This window comes from Triticum urartu, chromosome 3 (assembly GCF_003073215.2).
Source record: "Triticum urartu cultivar G1812 chromosome 3, Tu2.1, whole genome shotgun sequence".
NCBI lineage: Eukaryota > Viridiplantae > Streptophyta > Magnoliopsida > Poales > Poaceae > Triticum > Triticum urartu.
This window is the reverse complement of record NC_053024.1, coordinates 26,429,933-26,448,088: the sequence shown is the minus strand read 5'-3', so window position 1 is coordinate 26,448,088 and position 18,156 is coordinate 26,429,933. Positions and strand designations below refer to the sequence as shown.

The following is an 18,156-nucleotide window of genomic DNA, read 5'->3' as shown; positions in this document are numbered from 1 at the left end:
CCCCCCCCCCCCCCCCCCCCCCCCCCCCCCCCCCCCCCCCGTGTGGCTCCACCTCATGGATGTTCCTTCCGCGCCTGATGGCTGAGATAACTACCCCATCAAGCGGTTCCTCCAAGAGGTCGGCACCTACGCCCTCGCCGCGTGGCCGCTGGACGAGGGTCTGGTCCGGTACGTGCTCGAGCACCCGGGTTCGCCGCGCTCACAGGCCTCGTCTTCAAGGAAGGTACTTCTGCAAGTATTGTGTGTGCTTAACTGCTTGTGAATGGAAATGGGTTGTGGAATTTATTGGTCCACCACGATTCCTTGTACTGCACTTGAGCTGATTTCATCAATGAGACCTTCATAATGTTCACTTGATGCATTCTGAATATCTGATTGAGTAGTTCTTTTTTTGTGTGTGAGAAGATTGAGTAATTCATTGGCTGAATCCTTGCACTGAATGATAGAAAAGTTCACTTTGTGAAATGTGTCTGACAACAAATGCCCTCATAGGTCTCTGCTATGGTAAGCTGGAAGCTGACATCTTTGACGTTTGTTGTCCCCATCCTTGGACAAGACTCGCTTCCTCCACGCCTTCTTGAAGAATCATGTATTTCCTGTTCATTAGCTATTCTACAAAATCTGTTCATTCGTAATTGCTATCAACCAATTAACTGGCATCATCACATAACATAACTGTGATGTAGTTTTTCTTAGTCTGAGTTTTTGTCTGTCGTGTGTTTGCAACCGCATCGGTAAGTTCCCTGGCTCCCAAATGAACTATACTATACTTTCTCTGGTGTAAATTCATAGCATGCTCATGTAAACGAACACCACCTTGACGGATTGGACAGGTTCCTCGTTCAACTCTGGAAGATGGCAGAGAAGTAGTTGTGAAAGTTCAGCATGATGGTATCAAAGAGATCATACTAGAGGTTGCTCTCAAGGGATTTTCCAAGTAAGTCCCGCTCATATCTCACATTTCTATATCTGATTTTTTTTGGGTCTCATGTCTATGTATCTGCGGGTTTGCCATACATTTGTATTTGAACACTTGTACACTAGCTCTGTATTTGCCTACGGTGCTCTCTTCCCTCTATCTGGTTATGACGTGAAAATAGGATTTGTAACTCAATGGGCCTCACAGGACACAGCTGCGGCTAAGAAAAGGACATGTTGAAGCAGCACCATCCATTGTCGTGCTCCTCGACATTGAGAAGAAGTCACTCCAGAGTCGTCTATGTACCACCTCCAGGTATACCAGATGTTTCTACTATTCTTCCTGCCCCTTCATCCATGGTCTTTGTACTACATCATTAGTTTTAATTATTGAGGCACAAGAATAACCTGTATGTCATGTATGCTTCTTTGATAGCAGGTTATTAAATGCGGATAGAATAACTTGTGCACTTCTTGCTGCATGTATCTTCGTCTCTGTTCTTAGGAGATATGTTGAACAGTATCTTCCTCTCGTTGCTTTGCAGGGCATGTCAAGAACTGGTAGCCAAGGATCTCCATGGAACTGAGTGACATTTCTTGGTGATTTTACAATTTGAGCATTCAGTTTGAAGCCCCTTCAAATTTCCAGTCGGTGTGTTCTTATAGTTTTGGTGTAGCACTTCATGTCACAATTGAATACTGAATTCATTACTTAATGAATATGTGTGGCCTCTCTCTCTCTCTGTCTGATTCTATATCATGCCTTCCAGTGTTTTGTGTTTCAGATGCTCTAATCTCCTTGTATTTGAGTGTCATTTATTTAGCTCTTTTAAAATTTATAGTGCAACTTCGTACTTAAAGATCAAAAAAGAAATTAAAATGGGCGGCTGCCAACCTGGCACCGCCCAGCTTCCTCTCAGGAGGCGCTACAAGGTGGCGCCCCAACCCCTAGTGCAATGGAATGGGCGGGCAACTTGGGAGGGAGGCCACTTGGTTCAAAGGCAACACTGTGGCCTGATGGAACGGCTGGTCGGGATGAAAGGTGCTGCTCCCGTTTGTCATCGCCGTCGTGACGACGAGTGCGGCGACATGCCATGTGCTGCCAGTCCAATGGACGGCGTATACACTAAACTTCTTTTTGCAATCAACAGGACTACAGTGAACATAAGCATCAACCATCAATGATGATGATAGCCCGGACCCAGAGTAAGAGCATCTCCAACGATGATGTAAAATACATCACCACAAAAGTGCTAGATGTGAAATTTACATCACCAAAAAAATGAATTTTACATCAGCAAATAACACCTAAAACTAGTGCTGCAATAGATGATGTAAAACTAGTTCAACTACTACATCATTTAAATATAAAACTGAGCGCCGGCCGGCTGAGTCACGGAGGCTGTGTGACGCGACGGCGGCCACAGAAATTCTCCAAATCAAGCGACAGCGCGGCGGCTTCGATTCGGCCGAAGTCGAGGCTTGCGGCGGTGGGGAAGTGGCACAGTCACAGGGAGACGGCCGGCCGAAAGATGAAGGCGGAGGTTGTGGCGTGGACGAAGATCCTTCAAACTGAGGGACAGCGCGGCCACGGAGCGGCTTCGATTCCGGTGATTTTGAGGCTTGGCATCCCGGAAAAGCATGTATAGTCTTGGTGTGGACCTAGCCACACATTTGGAACCATGCCCGTGCAACACATGCTAGCAAGCAGTGCCCACGAACCATGCCCACTCAAAGAGCATGTCTTCGCGGGCCGCTACCGCCTCCTTCGCGGTGCGGATCTCGATCTCCTCCTCACGGAGAACCTTGGTGGTGGGCCAAAGCACGCCCCTGACCTCGTCGAAACTACTCCACGCATTTCGACCGCCGCTGTGGGAGAGGGCGCCACGCTCTTTGGCATGCTTCAAGCGCCATGGCTCGACCGGGGGGCGGCTGCCGGACGCGCTTGTGCGGTGGTGACCCGCCACGGCCCCCACACCCGTGACCTCCGCTGACTATTGATCTGCTCTAAACAGGTGCGTGCGGCGAGAATCGTCTGCCGGAGTAGGGGGGGATTGGGCATCAGAGTAGGTGGGTTTGCTGCGTAGGCGGGTGGAGGAAATGCAGGATAGATACCCTAAATCATCCTCTAGGGATTATACCGGTCGCCCATATATTTTTTAAGGCCGTCTTTTTACCGGATTTGATCAGACCGAAAAAATAGTAGATCTTGTAAAACGCCTGGAATTATAAGGGGCGGTTTTACACGATCTACTAGAGTTGGTCTAAGAACCTCCAATACAAAGGCCAAAACCCGCCGAACATGTGCCCATCTAGAGACGGCTAGAAAGACAGGGCCAAGCCGCCGAGAGCAATTTTTTCTTCAAAAGGGGATATACCCCTGTTCTCTGTATTTGGGCGATGCATACAACCATCTTATTAATAATTCACTATGCCTGAAGCTATCATCTTGGCAACACATCTGTCGGTACTCCTACCCCCTGATGAAGAGGTGTCAAATGTCCGAGTCTAATACCAAGCAGGCATCGCACCAAAGCTAATACCTAAAGCCTGATGCCGGGACTGGGTCACACATCGATCTGGCGCACTCTCAGATGCCACTGCCACCATCAACCATTGATCCATCTTCAGAGAAGATACTGATGCACCAACCTTGCCAGGCCTGCCGTCGACGCCATCACGGCGTCAGACAACGCCACCACCCTGCATGTGTCCATCCACACGCGCTCGTCGCTGAAACTGCACAACGCCATGCCGCTGTGATCCGCCGCCGGCCTTGCGGTAGATGCAACACTGCTCCTCCTCTTGTCTCCTTCACCCATCACTTGCTCATAACGATGTCCCGAAGAGGGAAAGCGATAATGCGAATGCCATCATCGTCCGATCCGGGAGACCCAGATCTAAGGTTTTCCCCGGAGCATCTCGAGCCTGCTGGCGCAAACTGCAACGATGATGCCTCGACAAGGGAATGACATCTAAGACGCCGCCATCGTCCGCCATGATCATAGCCGGCATGATTTTCATCGGCAGTTGCGCCACCAAGCGTGCGCTGCCGGCGTCATTGGTCCCTTCAGCTGGAGCAAACTCCAAAACGATGCCCTGAAGAGGGACTGCGACGCAAAAGTACCGCCATCGCTTGATACCAAGAAGATATAGGGTTTCCTCCGGAGTTGCCCGCGCTGTCATGGACCAGACAAGGGTAGGAATCCCAGCGGATCCACCCAACCGCCGACGTGTCGCATCCGCCACCGCGCCGACTGCAATCCAGTGACCAAGGCCCTCGCCTGGGACCAGATCCGGCCGCGCTGCCGCTGACGGATCTGGTCACGACGCCGCCGTCCCTGGTGACCGCGACGCACTAGACCGCGAAGCCGCCTGCCGTACAGGAACGGAATCGTCGGTGCGCTGCCTCTACCCGCCATGACGTTCGGCCCGACGCGACGCCCTAGCCCGGGGGCGCCGGCCCGCGCCAGCCCCACACGAGAGGGAGGACCCTGAGTCCCCGCCACCACCGACGAAGGCAAGGCTTCGCCTGGCCGTGCCCTTGGGCGGCGGCAAGGGAGGAGGAGAGGGGGAATCCGGCCGACGGGATCTTGGGGCCTCCCTGCCGGCACGCGAGGGAGGGGGAGGACTCGGGAGGATGTGGGCTAGGTCCTAAGAGCAACTCCAACGTACCGACCCAAACAGACGGTGATTTTATCCGCTCTTCGTCCGTTTGGGTCGGCCGCCCGCTTCGCGTCTGCCATGTATTTCTTTTGGGCCGGCCTTGCGCCCAACACGTGCGATCCATTTCATGTCTGCGATTAAATTTAAAAGGCCCACGGCCATAGATCATGCGAGCGGCCATGTCGTCGCCCAAAGTTCATGCCGACACCGTGCTAGCAGCCGACGTACAATGTCAGCTTCCAAAAAGCCACCACACAGTTCATGTTGGCACACTGCCAGCGGCCGACACACATGCCAGCACACAAAAAGGGGTGGGAAGGTGACCACGCCATGTCGGCCGTGGTCATGCCTACACACTTGCCGGCATCTAAAAAAGGGATGGCGCTCGCCAGATCACTCATCGTCGAATTTGAGCATGTCGGCCTGCATCTTCTCGAACCATGGCCTCTTCCTCGGCGACACGGTGTTGAGGTCCACCTTCATGCATGATCTCCACCCCATTATCATGCTAGCGAGCGCCATTTCTTTCGCCTTGGTCTTGGCATTGGTGGCCTTGATCTCGAGTACCTTGGCTTGCTTCTCTGCCTCCATCTCAAGCATCTTGGCTTGCTTCTTCGCATCGAGCTCAAGACCGTGCTGGCCGCGGCCACGGCGGTGCTGACGAGCCCGTGCTGGCCAGGGTTTAACCCTAGGTAGATCAGGGCCTCCCTCATTGCCGCTGCGACTCGAGCATTAGTTTCCTCCTGCTGCGCAACGGTGAGGGGCGACGGCCGCTGCTTCGCCCCTTGCGTTAGCCGCGTGCCTCCAGCCCTTCCTCTTGGCCGACTCCATGGCCCATTCCTCGGCCATCAGCTGCTTCTTCTTCTTGAGCGCCGCAACAGTCTTGCGGGGGCCACGGGACTTGCCTTTGCCGGAGGGAGCGGAGGTGATGATGGACGAGGTGAGGGAGGCGAGGCCGGCAGCGGCATCGAGGCCGTCATCCATGGCAAGCGGCCGGTAGCACGAGCAAGCGGGAGGTTTTGGCAAATAGGAGAGAAAATAGTGGTCACTTTGCCACCGACTGTCCGCGTCGATGCAAATGAGGCTCAAAGGTACGGAATGGTCGACAGACAGACAAAAAGTGGACGCGCGTCTGTCTTGGTCGGCGTGTTAGGCCGACTTTTCTATCCGTGATGACTCAAACAAATGCACGCGGACGAAATGGGTCGGCGCGTTGGAGTTGCTCTAGCTGAACTGAACTTCTCGCCGAGAGCAAATTAGCCGACGTACGTGCACACAACCATCCAATAAGTCTGCAAATCGCCTCCTTCCAAGGATCGGGGAGATGCATCGCCGCCGCGGCCGCCAGTAGACGGGAACATGCCAGATACAATGTCTCCATGAATCAGGGAATGGGAAGCACGACTGGGCATCGCCGCCACAACCGAGAAGACCCGGCAAACATCAAGATCATGCATTACGTTGACGTTGTTCATCATCCCACGGTCTTCCAGCTGAGCAGCGACGCCACCACTCCCGCTCCCGGCGGGCACCCCGCACCCACCTCGTCATGCACGTAGCCCGTTTCTGCCCCTCCACCTCCCGTGGCCGTGATAAGGCCAAGCACGGTGCCTGAAAAACTCTTTCTTCCTTCTCCGGTGCCATCGGCCGCGTACCAGATGGAGCTAAGGGTCCAGGAAGCCGCTGCCCAGCCGTTCCCGTTGCAAAGGTCGACGGCCGCCTCGGCCTCTCCCCGCGAGCTCGACGAGCTCAAGGCTGGCCGACGCCTCCCCTCCAGCGGCGACATGTGCCAGCCCCCTGACGGACGGCCGCACCTCACCCAACCTCATCGTCATGACACACGAGGAAGGACGAGCAGGAGGCCCGGGCAAGAGGACGAAGTAGGCGACGTGGACGAGGCATGCGTCGACGAAGCTCTCCTGCCGATGCCGAGGAGCCGGGGCTGCAAGGAGCTGGGAGGGGAGAGCTTAGCTGTGGGTGCCGAGGTGAAGCGGCAGCTGTGGCTCGCCGGCCCGCTCGTCGTCGGCAGCCTGATGCAGAACCTGATCCAGACCATCTCCATCATGTTCGTTGGGCACCTCGGCGAGCTGCCTCTCGCCGGCGCGTCCATGGCCACCTCCTTCGCCACCGTCACCGGATTCAGCTTGCTGGTAAGTAGCATTTCGCTAGCTTGCGCTTCATGTTTTCCACTTCATGAATTTGTGCAAAGATGGAACGAATATGAGCCACATATACTACAAATTAATACTCTATTCCTAAGTTGCTATTAAACCTTTGGATCCACATCCAACCACGCTTTTAAACCTTTAGTAATGGAGTAAAAGTTGCACTGATTAATACTTTTGCGTTAACACTTTCGAAGCTGCATGCGAGTATGAACTTTTCTCTAAAAAACTTAGCAATGTGCAATGTTAGGTGGCGAAGGTTTTCAGAAACGAGAACTACTCAGTCTTGGACTGAGCTGCAATCTCCCCTGACCCACCCTCTCCCTCCTAGGTGGCCGTCGCCAAGCCCCCTCCTCCCTCTTCCTCCTCTCCCGCCGCCGCCAGAGGGCCTGGCCGGGCAAAGCTCACCCGGGCCGGCAGTGGCAGGGCCTTCTCGTTCCCCCGTGAGCAGAGGCAAATCTTATATGCGAAGTAAAAAAGAAGGAGTGTGGCTAGGTCTTGATCGACTAATAAGAGTCAAGTGACATAACAATGTAAGAAAGAAAGAAAAACTGAAAACAAAATTTTGCACGGATCTTTACATAAGATCCGACCGATATGGCATCGACTAAGACTTGATTAAGTCTTTAGCAATCCCGGAAAAGAAATGGAGGGAGTACATGAATGTTTTTCTGTCTGCTTGATCTGGAATGAACGGCAGATTAAAAATTGGCAGACCAAAATTCTAAATTCATTCACCTGACCCCTAGCAGTCCCTTGTGTTTATTGTCAAACTTCCGGTTTCATAAATGACATTATTCTTCTTCCCATTTCCCCTTGACCAGACAGGCATGGCCAATGCTCTGGATACTCTATGCGGCCAAGCATTTGGCGCCGGGCAATACCACCTCCTCGGCATATACAAGCAACGCGCCATGCTGCTACTCACTGTCGCAAGCATCCCTGTCGCCATCATGTGGTTCTACACTGGTCAGATCATGCTCCTGTTCGGCCAAGACCCCGAGATCGCCATGGAGGCAGGGACATACGCCCGGTGGATGATCCCTGGCCTCTTCGGCTATGGACTACTGCAGTGCCATGTCCGGTTCTTGCAGTCGCAGAACACCGTGCTCCCGGTCATGGTGAGCGCTGGCGCGGCCGCTCTGTTCCATCTTTTCGCCTGCTGGCTGCTTGTGTACGTTGCCGAGATGGGCAGCAAGGGCGCGGCTCTGAGCACCGCCGTCTCCTACTGGGTCTACGTGATCTTACTGGCCATGTACGTGAGGGTGTCGAGCTCCTGTAAGCAGACGTGGACTGGGTTCTCCATGCAAGCCTTCCATGGGGTGCACGACTTTCTCCGGCTCGCCGTGCCGTCTGCTCTTATGCTCTGGTGAGTGACATTTGGAGTTCTTAACTAGAGATGTCGCAAACCCGCGATCATCGGTCGTGTCTTGATATTCACATGTCATGGCAGCTTGGAATGGTGGTCGTTCGAAATCCTCGTGCTGCTTTCAGGGCTTCTTCCAAATCCTAAGCTGGAAACATCCGTCCTATCAATCACGTAAGACTACAATCCCATCACCGATATTCTTTCTGTGTCGATTTGCTTCGTGTCTTCACGTACATTTGTGTCCTACGACAGACTCAACACGGCTAATTGTCTCTTCATGATTCCCTACGGCCTCGGCGCTGCCATAAGGTAAGTAAATATATACTTCCTGTCATTGCCGGACTTAGATGAGGTCGAGCGAGAGAGATAGAGGTAAACGAACGAGAGAGAGGGGTTTGTGCTGTCTAATTGTCGCAGCGTTTTTTGTTTCTCATTCCTTTTCCTATGCATCTACGAAACAGAAGCAACAACCCCTCCCGACGCCTCGCTGTGATCCGTAGCTATCGTGCCATCCCACAATCGCGTCACACGGCGTAATCGGCGTCCGAGAGGGTAAGGAAAAAACGAAAAAAAAAAAAGAAACTAAGAACGTGCATGGCGCACTCCCTCCTATCTACTTGCATGGGCACGTCACATCATCGTGCATGCAACATTATTCATAGAAAACAAATCTCCTAGCACTACATGAGCTTAACAGAGTCAACAATTCTCCCCCTTAAGCTCATGGTTTCTTGCTGCCTTCCATGACCGCCAGCTTCTGCCGCATCTCAATGAAGCGCACCCTTTCTAGTGCCTTGGTTAGAATGTCAGCTAGCTGGTTGTGAGTCCCAACATGCTCGATCTCGAGAACCTTCTCCTCGACACAATCCCGAATGAAATGGAACTTCACGTCGATATGCTTGCTCCGATCATGAAAGACAGGATTTTTCGCCAGTGCTATCGCAGACTTGTTATCCACCAGCAGTGTGAACTTCTCTGGACCGGTACCCAGCAGATCGGCGAGGAGGCGACTCAGCCAAATACCCTGGCAAGTTGCTGCTGCAGCTGTGACGTACTAGGCCTCAAAAGAACTGATTGCCACAACCTTCTGCTTTTGGGAGGTCCAACTGACCGGGTTTTGTCCAAGGAAGAAGACTTGCCCCGATGTGCTCTTGCGGTCGCCCAAATCGCTAGCGTGATCACTGTCACTGTAACCAAGAAGTTCAGCACTGCCACTGCCCGCTGTGTAGGTGCATCCATACTGCTTGGTTTCATGAATGTACCTCAGAATTTGCTTCACTGCAGCCCAATGACTAGTGCTTGGATTCTCCATGAAACGGCTGACAATCCCGACGGCGTGAGCTATATCTGGTCGAGTATGAACCAAGTAGCGCAAGCTCCCAATGACGCTTCTGTACAGAGTGGCGTCGAACGGCTTGGACCCGTCCTCCTTCTTCAGCTTCAGTCTACACTCCATGGGTGTACTACAGCTGTTGCATTCCCTCATTCCTGCCTGCTCTAGGATTTTCTCAGCATAGCTTCTTTGGCTTAGTGTGATCTCCCCCTTTTTCTGCACCACCTCAATTCCCAAGTAGCAGCTGAGTAGGCCAAAATCACTCACTTTGAAGAGTTGTTGCATCTGACCTTTAAACTCTTTAATTGACGCCACATATGTACTAGTGATTATGAGGTCGTGAACATACACCCCAACCAGCAAGAAAGATTTGGTGTCCCCTCGCCGGTAAACTGCATGCTCATGTGGGCTGCGAGCGAACCCAAGCTGAAACAGTGTGTCGTCAAGTTTGGCGTACCACGCTCGGGGAGCCTGACGCAGTCCATACAGTGCCTTCTTCAGCTTCAGAACTGAATCTTTGCTCGCAGCTGCACCGTACCCAGGCGGTTGCGTCACATATACCTCCTCTGCGAGCTCACCGTTTAGGAATGCGGATTTTATATCCATATGGTGTACTTCCCAACGTGAGTGAGCAGCAAGAGCTAGAAGAAGGCGCACTGTCTCCATACGAGCCACCGGAGCAAACACCTCTTCAAAATCCACACCCTCTCTCTGAGCATACCCCTGTGCGACCAAGCGAGCCTTGTACTTGACAATGTTTCCCTCTGGATCCCTCTTCATCTTGTAGACCCACTTGAGACCAATGACCTTGTGTCCATGGGGAAGAGCAGCAACCTCCCATGTCTGGTTGTCCGCTATGCACTGCATTTCTTCGTCCATGGCTGCTTTCCACGCTGTGTCATCCATGGCCTCATCCACATTTCGAGGTTCCTCCGCACTGAGAAGGCACCGCTGCATCTGCTCGCACACTGCCTCTTCCTCAGTCTCGTCTAGGATATCGGAGATGTACCGGTAGCGGAGAAGACCAAAGTGAGGTCCAAAGTCCGTGTCCGGCGCTCTTCATCACCAGAGAGAGGTCTTGCCCAGCGTATCGCTCCAGCGATCCCTCGCGAGGCCGAGTCAGGCTGCGGCGTCCCGGCGTTCGGAGACGGCGATCACAGTGTTGGTGTAGCAGGTGTCGCCTCCCCGCTGTGTGGGGTACGTCCATTGCACCCTCCGGTGTCCAACTCATGCACTCCGCGGTCCGTGGTGTAATCCACGGTGAAGGTCGAGGGCGCGGCAAATTCTGTAGTTGACGCCGCCTTGTCCGGAGTGTCCCATGACCATGCCCTGCTTTCTTCAAAGATTACGTCACGGGTTACCTAAACTTTCCTAGACACCGGGTCATAAACACGGTATGCCTTGGACCCTTCTTCATGTTGGGGAATGTAGCAGAATTTTAAAATTTTCTACGCATCACCAAGATCAATCTATGGAGTCATTTAGCAACGAGGGAGAGGGGAGTGCATCTACATACCCTTGTAGATCGCGAGCGGAAGCGTTCAAGAGAACGGGGTTGATGGAGTCATACTCGTCGTGATCCAAATCACCGGTGACCTAGCGCCGAACGGACAGCACCTCCGCGTTCAACACACGTACGGTTGGGAAGACGTCTCCTCCTTCTTGATCCAGCAAGGGGAATGAGAGGTTGATGGAGATCCAGCAGCACGACGGCGTGGTGGTGGAAGTAGCGGGATCTCGGCAGGGCTTCGCCAAGCACCAACGAGATGTAGAGGTGTCACGGAGGGAGAGGGAGGCGCCAAGGGCTTGGATTCGGCTGCCCTCCCTCCCCCCCACTATATATAGGGCCCCTAGGGGGGCGCCGGCCCTAGGAGATGGGATCTCCAAGGGGGGGGGCGGCCAAGGGGGACTTGCCCCCCAAGCCAAGTGGGGCGCCCCCCACCCCTAGGGTTTCCAACCCTAGGCGCAGGGAGAGGCCCATGGGGGGCGCACCAGCCCACCAGGGGCTGGTTCCCCTCCCACTTCAGCCCATGGGGCCCTCCGGGATAGGTGGCCCCACCCGGTGGACCCCCGGGACCCTTCCGGTGGTCCCGGTACAATACCGATTACCCCCGAAACTTTCCCGATGGCCGAAACTGGACTTCCTATATATAAATCTTCACCTCGGACCATTTCGGAATTCCTCGTGACGTCCGGGATCTCATCCGGGACTCCGAACAACTTTCGGGTTACCGCATACTAATATCTCTACAACCCTAGCGTCACCGAACCTTAAGTGTGTAGACCCTACGGGTTCGGGAGACATGCAGACATGACCGAGACGACTCTCCGGTCAATAACCAACAGCGGGATCTGGATACCCATGTTGGCTCCCACATGTTCCATGATGATCTCATCGGATGAACCACGATGTCGAGGATTCAATCAATCCCGTATTCAATTCCCTTTGTCAATCGGTACGTTACTTGCCCGAGATTCGATCGTCGGTATCCCAATACCTCGTTCAATCTCGTTACCGGCAAGTCACTTTAATCGTATCGTAATGCATGATACCGTGACCAAACACTTGGTCACATTGAGCTCATTATGATGATGCATTACCGAGTGGGCCTAGAGATACCTCTCCGTCATACGGAGTGACAAATCCCAGTCTCGATCTGTGTCAACCCAACAGATACTTTCGGGGATACCTGTAGTATACCTTTATAGTCACCTAGTTACGTTGTGACGTTTGGTACACCCAAAGCACTCCTACGGCATCCGGGAGTTACACGATCTCATGGTCTAAGGAAATGATACTTGACATTGGAAAAGCTCTAGCAAACAAACTACATGATCTTGTGCTATGCTTAGGATTGGGTCTTGTCCATCACATCATTCTCCTAATGATGTGATCCCGTTATCAATGACATCCAATGTCCATAGTCAGGAAACCATGACTACCTATTGATCAACAAGCTAGTTAACTAGAGGCTCACTAGGGACATGTTGTGGCCTATGTATTCACACATGTATTACAATTTCCGGATAACACAATTATAGCATGAACAATAGACAATTACCATGAACAAGGAAATATAATAATAACCATTTTATTATTGCCTCTAGGGCATATTTCCAACACTTCATACCCTACAAAGATCATTGGAACCGAGCGATCTGACAGCTTGGTAATGCCAGGCCCTGTCTTCTTCACATGGGCAGTACAGCCGAAGGTTTGCAGGTGATGCACGCTCGGTTTTCGGCCGTGCCAGGCCTCGTACGGAGTGACACCGTCAAGACTCCTGGAGGGAGCTCTGTTCAGCAAGTAAACAACAGTTTTCACTGCCTCCGCCCAGAAGTATGCTAGAACTCACATGCTCTTCAAAAGACACCGAGCCATTTCGACCACGGTCTTATTCCGTCGCTCCACCACGCCGTTTTGCTGGGGAGAATATGGCACAGTGGTGTAGTGCTTGACTCCAATACTTCCACAGTACTCTTTGAACTCTATGGAGTTGAACTCACCTCCTCGGTCTGATCTGAATGCACGCAGCTTGCACCTCCCTTCGGCCTCTGCCATGATCTGAACCTTTTTAAATCTGTCGAAGGTTCGTCCTTGGACATGAGCAGCTCTAGCCACATGTACCGGCTGAAGTCATCCACTATCAGTAGGAAGTACTTGCTTCCACCAGGCGTGGTAGGCGAGATCGGGCCGCAAAGATCAGTGTGTACCAACTCCAGCCCTTTCTCTGCACGGTATGCTGAGGTCTGTGGGAATGGTGCTATGTGATGTTTTCCGAGAGCGCACCCATCGCAATACTCCTGGACGTGATCTATGTGCGGCATTCCTCGAACCATCTGCTTTGTAGACATGGCCCTCAGTACACGGGAGTGAAGGTGGCCCATCCTGGCGTGCCAGCGCCAAGTCTCGTCTTCAGCCCATGTCAGTAAGCAAGTCGGTGCATCGATAGATAACACCCTGTGTACAACCTGCTCTCTGTTCTCTTGATGCGAGCTAGGAGGTGTTTGCATGGATCTTCCACTGTCATGACACCACTCTCAATCCCAATGGTACAGCCCGCCTCATCTAGCTGTCCAAAGAGATGATGTTACTCTTGAGACTGGGTATGAAATACACCTCTGTCAGCATGCGTTGATCGCCGCTCCTGCACTGAAAGACAACAGATCCGAGCCCACATATGCTACCTTGGAACCGTCTCCGAACCTGACCATGCCGTGCACATCCTCGTCTAGGGCTGCAAACATGCCCCTCTCACCAGTCATATGGCTGCTCGCACCGGTGTCAAAGAACCAAACCCCGTCGGGCGATGGGACAGGGATCACTTTTTCTACATTCAGGAGCACGGCCTGTGGCGCAGCGATCTGCATGGTGACCGGCCCGGTGACCACGGCCATGAGAAGACCCTGATCATGTTGATTGGCCTTCTCATGCTTCCCTTGTTGCTCTTCAGCTTTGATCCGATTCCAGCAGTCCTTTTTCCAATGCCCTGGTTTATTGAAGTAGTGGCACTTGCCCTTTTTCTTGCCGCCCGAGCCGTCGGATGCACCCGGGCCGCCGCTGCCTGGCGCATGTCTGCCACCCCCGCCGCCGTGAGGTTTGGGCCCGGCAACTTGTTCTTGCCGCCGCCGCTACCGGACGATGACCCGCCCCCACCTAGTTGTCGCTTGTGGGTGAGCCACTCCTCACGTGTGAAGAGCAGGCGGCCGCCGGACTATCCCGCATCATCGAGATCGTAATGATCTTCACATGCCGAGAAACGCCCGGCCAGATCCTTTATTGTCATCGTCTTCAGATCGACGAGGCTCTCGATTGCCATCACCATCTGACGATATTTCCACGGTACCACGCGGAGGAACTTCTGGACCGCCTTGTGCTTCGTCACGGGATCGCCATACAGCTCCAGGTCGGAGACGAGGCCGGCGAGTCGCAGCCCGAAGTCCTCGACGGACTCGCCGTCTTTGAAGCGCGGATCCTCGAACTCACGGCGGCGCACCTGCGCCTTGGCCTCATGAGCCCGCTCGCTCCCCATGCAGAGCGTCTTGATGGTCTCCCACGCCTTCTTCGCCGAGTCCTTCGCGGCCAGCACCCGCATCAGCTCCGGTGGAACGCCGGTGAGGATGATCTGTAGCACGCGCCGGTCGTCGCACTTGTCGGCGGCGTCCTCGGTCACCGCGGACCAGACGCGGGCGACCTACAGCTTGACCTGCATCATGAGCGCCCATTCCATGTAGTTTGTGCGCGTGAGCATCATGGACGTCCCCGACTCCTCGCGTACGACGCACTCCACCACACGGAGCTCGCCGAGGCCGCTGCCGCTGCCAGTGAGGCGCCCGAGCGGCGCCTTGGATGACGGCATCTTCGGCGGCACTTGGTCCCGCTCTTATTCTTCTTCTCCTCTTCGCTATCCGACATGGTACACCGCGGATCGGACACCGCCGGCCACCGGAGAGTGGATCGAACACCACAGCTCTGATGCCAATTGTCGTTGCCGGACTTAGCGAGAGCGGTCAGATGAGGTTGGGCGAGAGAGATGGAGGTAGACGAAAGAGAGAGAGAGAGAGGTTTGTGCTGCCTAACTGTCGCAGCGTTTTTTGTTTCTCATTCCTTTTCTTATGCATCTACGAAACAGAAGCAACAACCCCTCCCAACGCCTCACTGTGATCCGCGGCTATCATGCCATCCCACAATCAGTGGCGGAGGTATAGGGTGGCCAGGGTGGGCCGCGGCCCACCCTGGATTTACAAATCAGCCTTTATACCATAGCAAAATAAGTAGAATAAAACAAATAAAAATAATTTTTTATGAGTGTATGCACTGTTGGCCCACCCTGGCCCAGTGGGCTGGGTCCGCCACTGCCCACAATCGTGTCACACGGCGTCCGGAAGGGTAAGGAAAAAACGAAAGAAAAGGAAACTAGGAACGTGCATGGCGCACTCCCTCCTATCTACTTGCATGGGCACGTCACATCATCGTGCATGCAACATTATTAACAGAAAATAAATCTCCTAGCACTACATGAGCTTAACAGAGTCAACACTTCCTCTTTTCACAGATATATAATGTTCACTCACTTCAGTTTGTATTTAGTTCATATTGAAATATCAAATTTGTGAACCGAGGAAGTATCACTGAAGCAAAATGGCAATGCCCCTTCATGTCACTATTCGTGCATGCTGTTTTGCATAATATATAAGATTGTGCTTCGTGCAGCACCCGTGTCTCGAACGAGCTCGGGGCGGGGCGGCCACGGGCAGCCCGCCTCGCCGTGCACGTCGTCATGTTCTTGGCCATCTCAGAAGGAACCGTCATGGCGGCGGTCGTGCTCCGTGTGCGCTACATCTGGGGCCACGCTTACAGCAGCGAGGAGGAGGTCGTGTCATACGTTGCCAGGATGCTGCTGGTTATCTTGGTGGTCAACTTCTTCGACGGGATTCAGTGTGTTCTCTCAGGTACATCGCCCTACGTGGATCTGATCCTCGATCAGTTGCTAGCTATACACGGCTGACATTGACCGGGAGGGACACAACACATGTGCATGTATATAACGCTATATCAGTGTATATATAGGTGTTGCTAGAGGCTGTGGGTGGCAGAAGATCTGCGCCTTCATCAACCTCGGCGCGTTCTACATCGTCGGCGTGCCGGCGGCCTACATCATAGCCTTCGTGCTCCACGTCGGCGGGATGGTGCTTGCCCTTTGCATCTATTCGTTTGGTTTTGGCCAACTTTTTACCTTGGATGCCATGCTAATAGCGTGAACCATAATAACGTATGTGCAGGGCCTTTGGATGGGGATCATCTGCGGTGTTCTGGTGCAGGTCTTGCTGCTCACGATCATCACACTGTGCACCGATTGGCAGAAGGAGGTACACATATATGCGTACATTGTAGCTTTTCCATGCCGTTTTTGTTTCCGCAGATTCGGGTTCATGCGTGTAATGAAATAATTAGTTCATGCTTGTGTGGACTGAACATGTATGTGACCCATATATAGGCGACGAAGGCGAAGAACAGGGTGTTCAGTTCTTCTGTTCCGATGGATCGATCTACTCACGACATGAAGATAAGTATGGAGGTGAAGTGAAGAACAAGCATATTCTTTTCTTGCAGCAAAGCTGAGGAAGGGAAATATCTTTGATGAGCTCCTTGGCCCCTGGAAGACACATTAAGAATATCACCGAGGACAGGGCATCGCTCTGTTAGCAAGCCATGCGGGTGTGCACGCTGCCCGCCCAGGTTCGAGCCTTGGGCTACGGGTGCTTAGGTTGCTTTCTTCTGTAAAAGTATGCCACAAAGGGCTAGTCCTGGTTAGTCTTATTTTCTAATAAGATGTCTAGTTAGCATGAAAATTACCAAAAATAAATGAGCTATGCGGGGGACAGGAGGAAATACTTACCAAAGTATATTACATTCATTTATTCATTTGCAAAATTATTTCTAAATTTATTAAGTAGACGAATTCATTTTCAATGTCTTGCGCCATGGTGATGAGAAAAATAAAAAGATGCAGAATAATAGAGCTACTGACATCTTCAATTCCATCATCAATGCCTTGGCCCTGAGAGAGATTTATATCAGTGGGGGGAAATATACTTGGTCTAATAACCAAGCTCACCCTACCCTGGAAAAACTGGATCGCATCTTGATGTCTGAAGGATGGGAGGATCTGTTTCCTATGGCATCTGTCAGGAAGTTGGTTCGGGAAATCTCAGACCATAATCCTTTACTTCTCTCTGATGGAGAAGAGGGGCGTGAAGCTCCTAAGCCTCGTGAGTTTCGTTTCAACATCCCTTGGATTAAAGATGAAAATTTCCTTCCTACTGTGAGTAGGATCTGGTCGAGGAAAGTGCACTCCTCGGACCCTATTGATATCTTAAATATCAAACTTAAGAGGTTTAAGAATTACTTTAAAGGGTGGGGGTCCAATAAGTATGGTCATGACAAGAGAAGGAAAGAAGAGCTAAGGTTGGAGTTAGCCTTATTGGAAGAATTGGAAGAAAATGGCCCCCTATCCCCTGAGATGTACAGTAACAAAATGGATATTAGTATGGAACTGCATGAGCTTTTGGTGAGCGAAGAGATCTTTTGGTTGCAGCAATCTCATGAAAGATGGCTGCTGAAAGGGGATCTCAATACTGATTACTATCATAAGATTGCGAACGGGCGTAAAAGGAAAAACACGATCCATTCCCTGAAAGTTGGGGATGTGGAAATAGAAGGGACTAGTAATTTGATTGCTCATGCAACAGAGTACTACAAAAACCTTTTCGGACCTGCACCCGGCAATGAGTTCCATATGGATCCTGATACTTGGACCATTAATGAAAAACTTGATGAGGAGCATAATGCTGATTTGTGTCGGGTCTTTACGGAGACTGAAGTTAAGGAAGCTCTGTTTGCTATGGCACACAATAGAGCACCCGGGCCGGACAACATTCCTGTAGAATTCTATCAGGTGTGTTGGGATATCGTGAAGGATGATATTATGCTCCTGTTTGAACACTTTCATAAAGTGGAATTGGACGTACAGCGCCTTAACTATGGAGTGATTACTCTTCTCCCCAAAACCGCGGGCGCAGACAAGATTCAACAGTTCCGGCCGATTTGCCTCCTGAGATGTCCGTACAAACTTATCACTAAGGTCCTAGATAGGCGAGTTGAAAAATATGCTGATAAGCTCATAAATAGGGCCCAGAACGCT

At 52.3% G+C, this 18,156-nt stretch overlaps 1 protein-coding gene across 1 annotated transcript; it reads left to right on the top strand.

Moving 5' to 3' along the window:
- Window positions 1-5,988: 5,988 nt before the first annotated feature.
- LOC125547776 (protein DETOXIFICATION 16-like) lies at window positions 5,989-16,844 on the top strand. Its single transcript, XM_048711551.1, has 8 exons — window positions 5,989-6,734; window positions 7,574-8,118; window positions 8,203-8,289; window positions 8,371-8,427; window positions 15,666-15,904; window positions 16,023-16,141; window positions 16,235-16,321; window positions 16,450-16,844. The coding sequence occupies exons 1-8, from the start codon at window positions 6,243-6,245 to the stop codon at window positions 16,537-16,539; spliced, it is 1,716 nt and encodes a 571-aa protein (XP_048567508.1). The 5' UTR covers window positions 5,989-6,242; the 3' UTR covers window positions 16,540-16,844.
- Window positions 16,845-18,156: the final 1,312 nt, after the last annotated feature.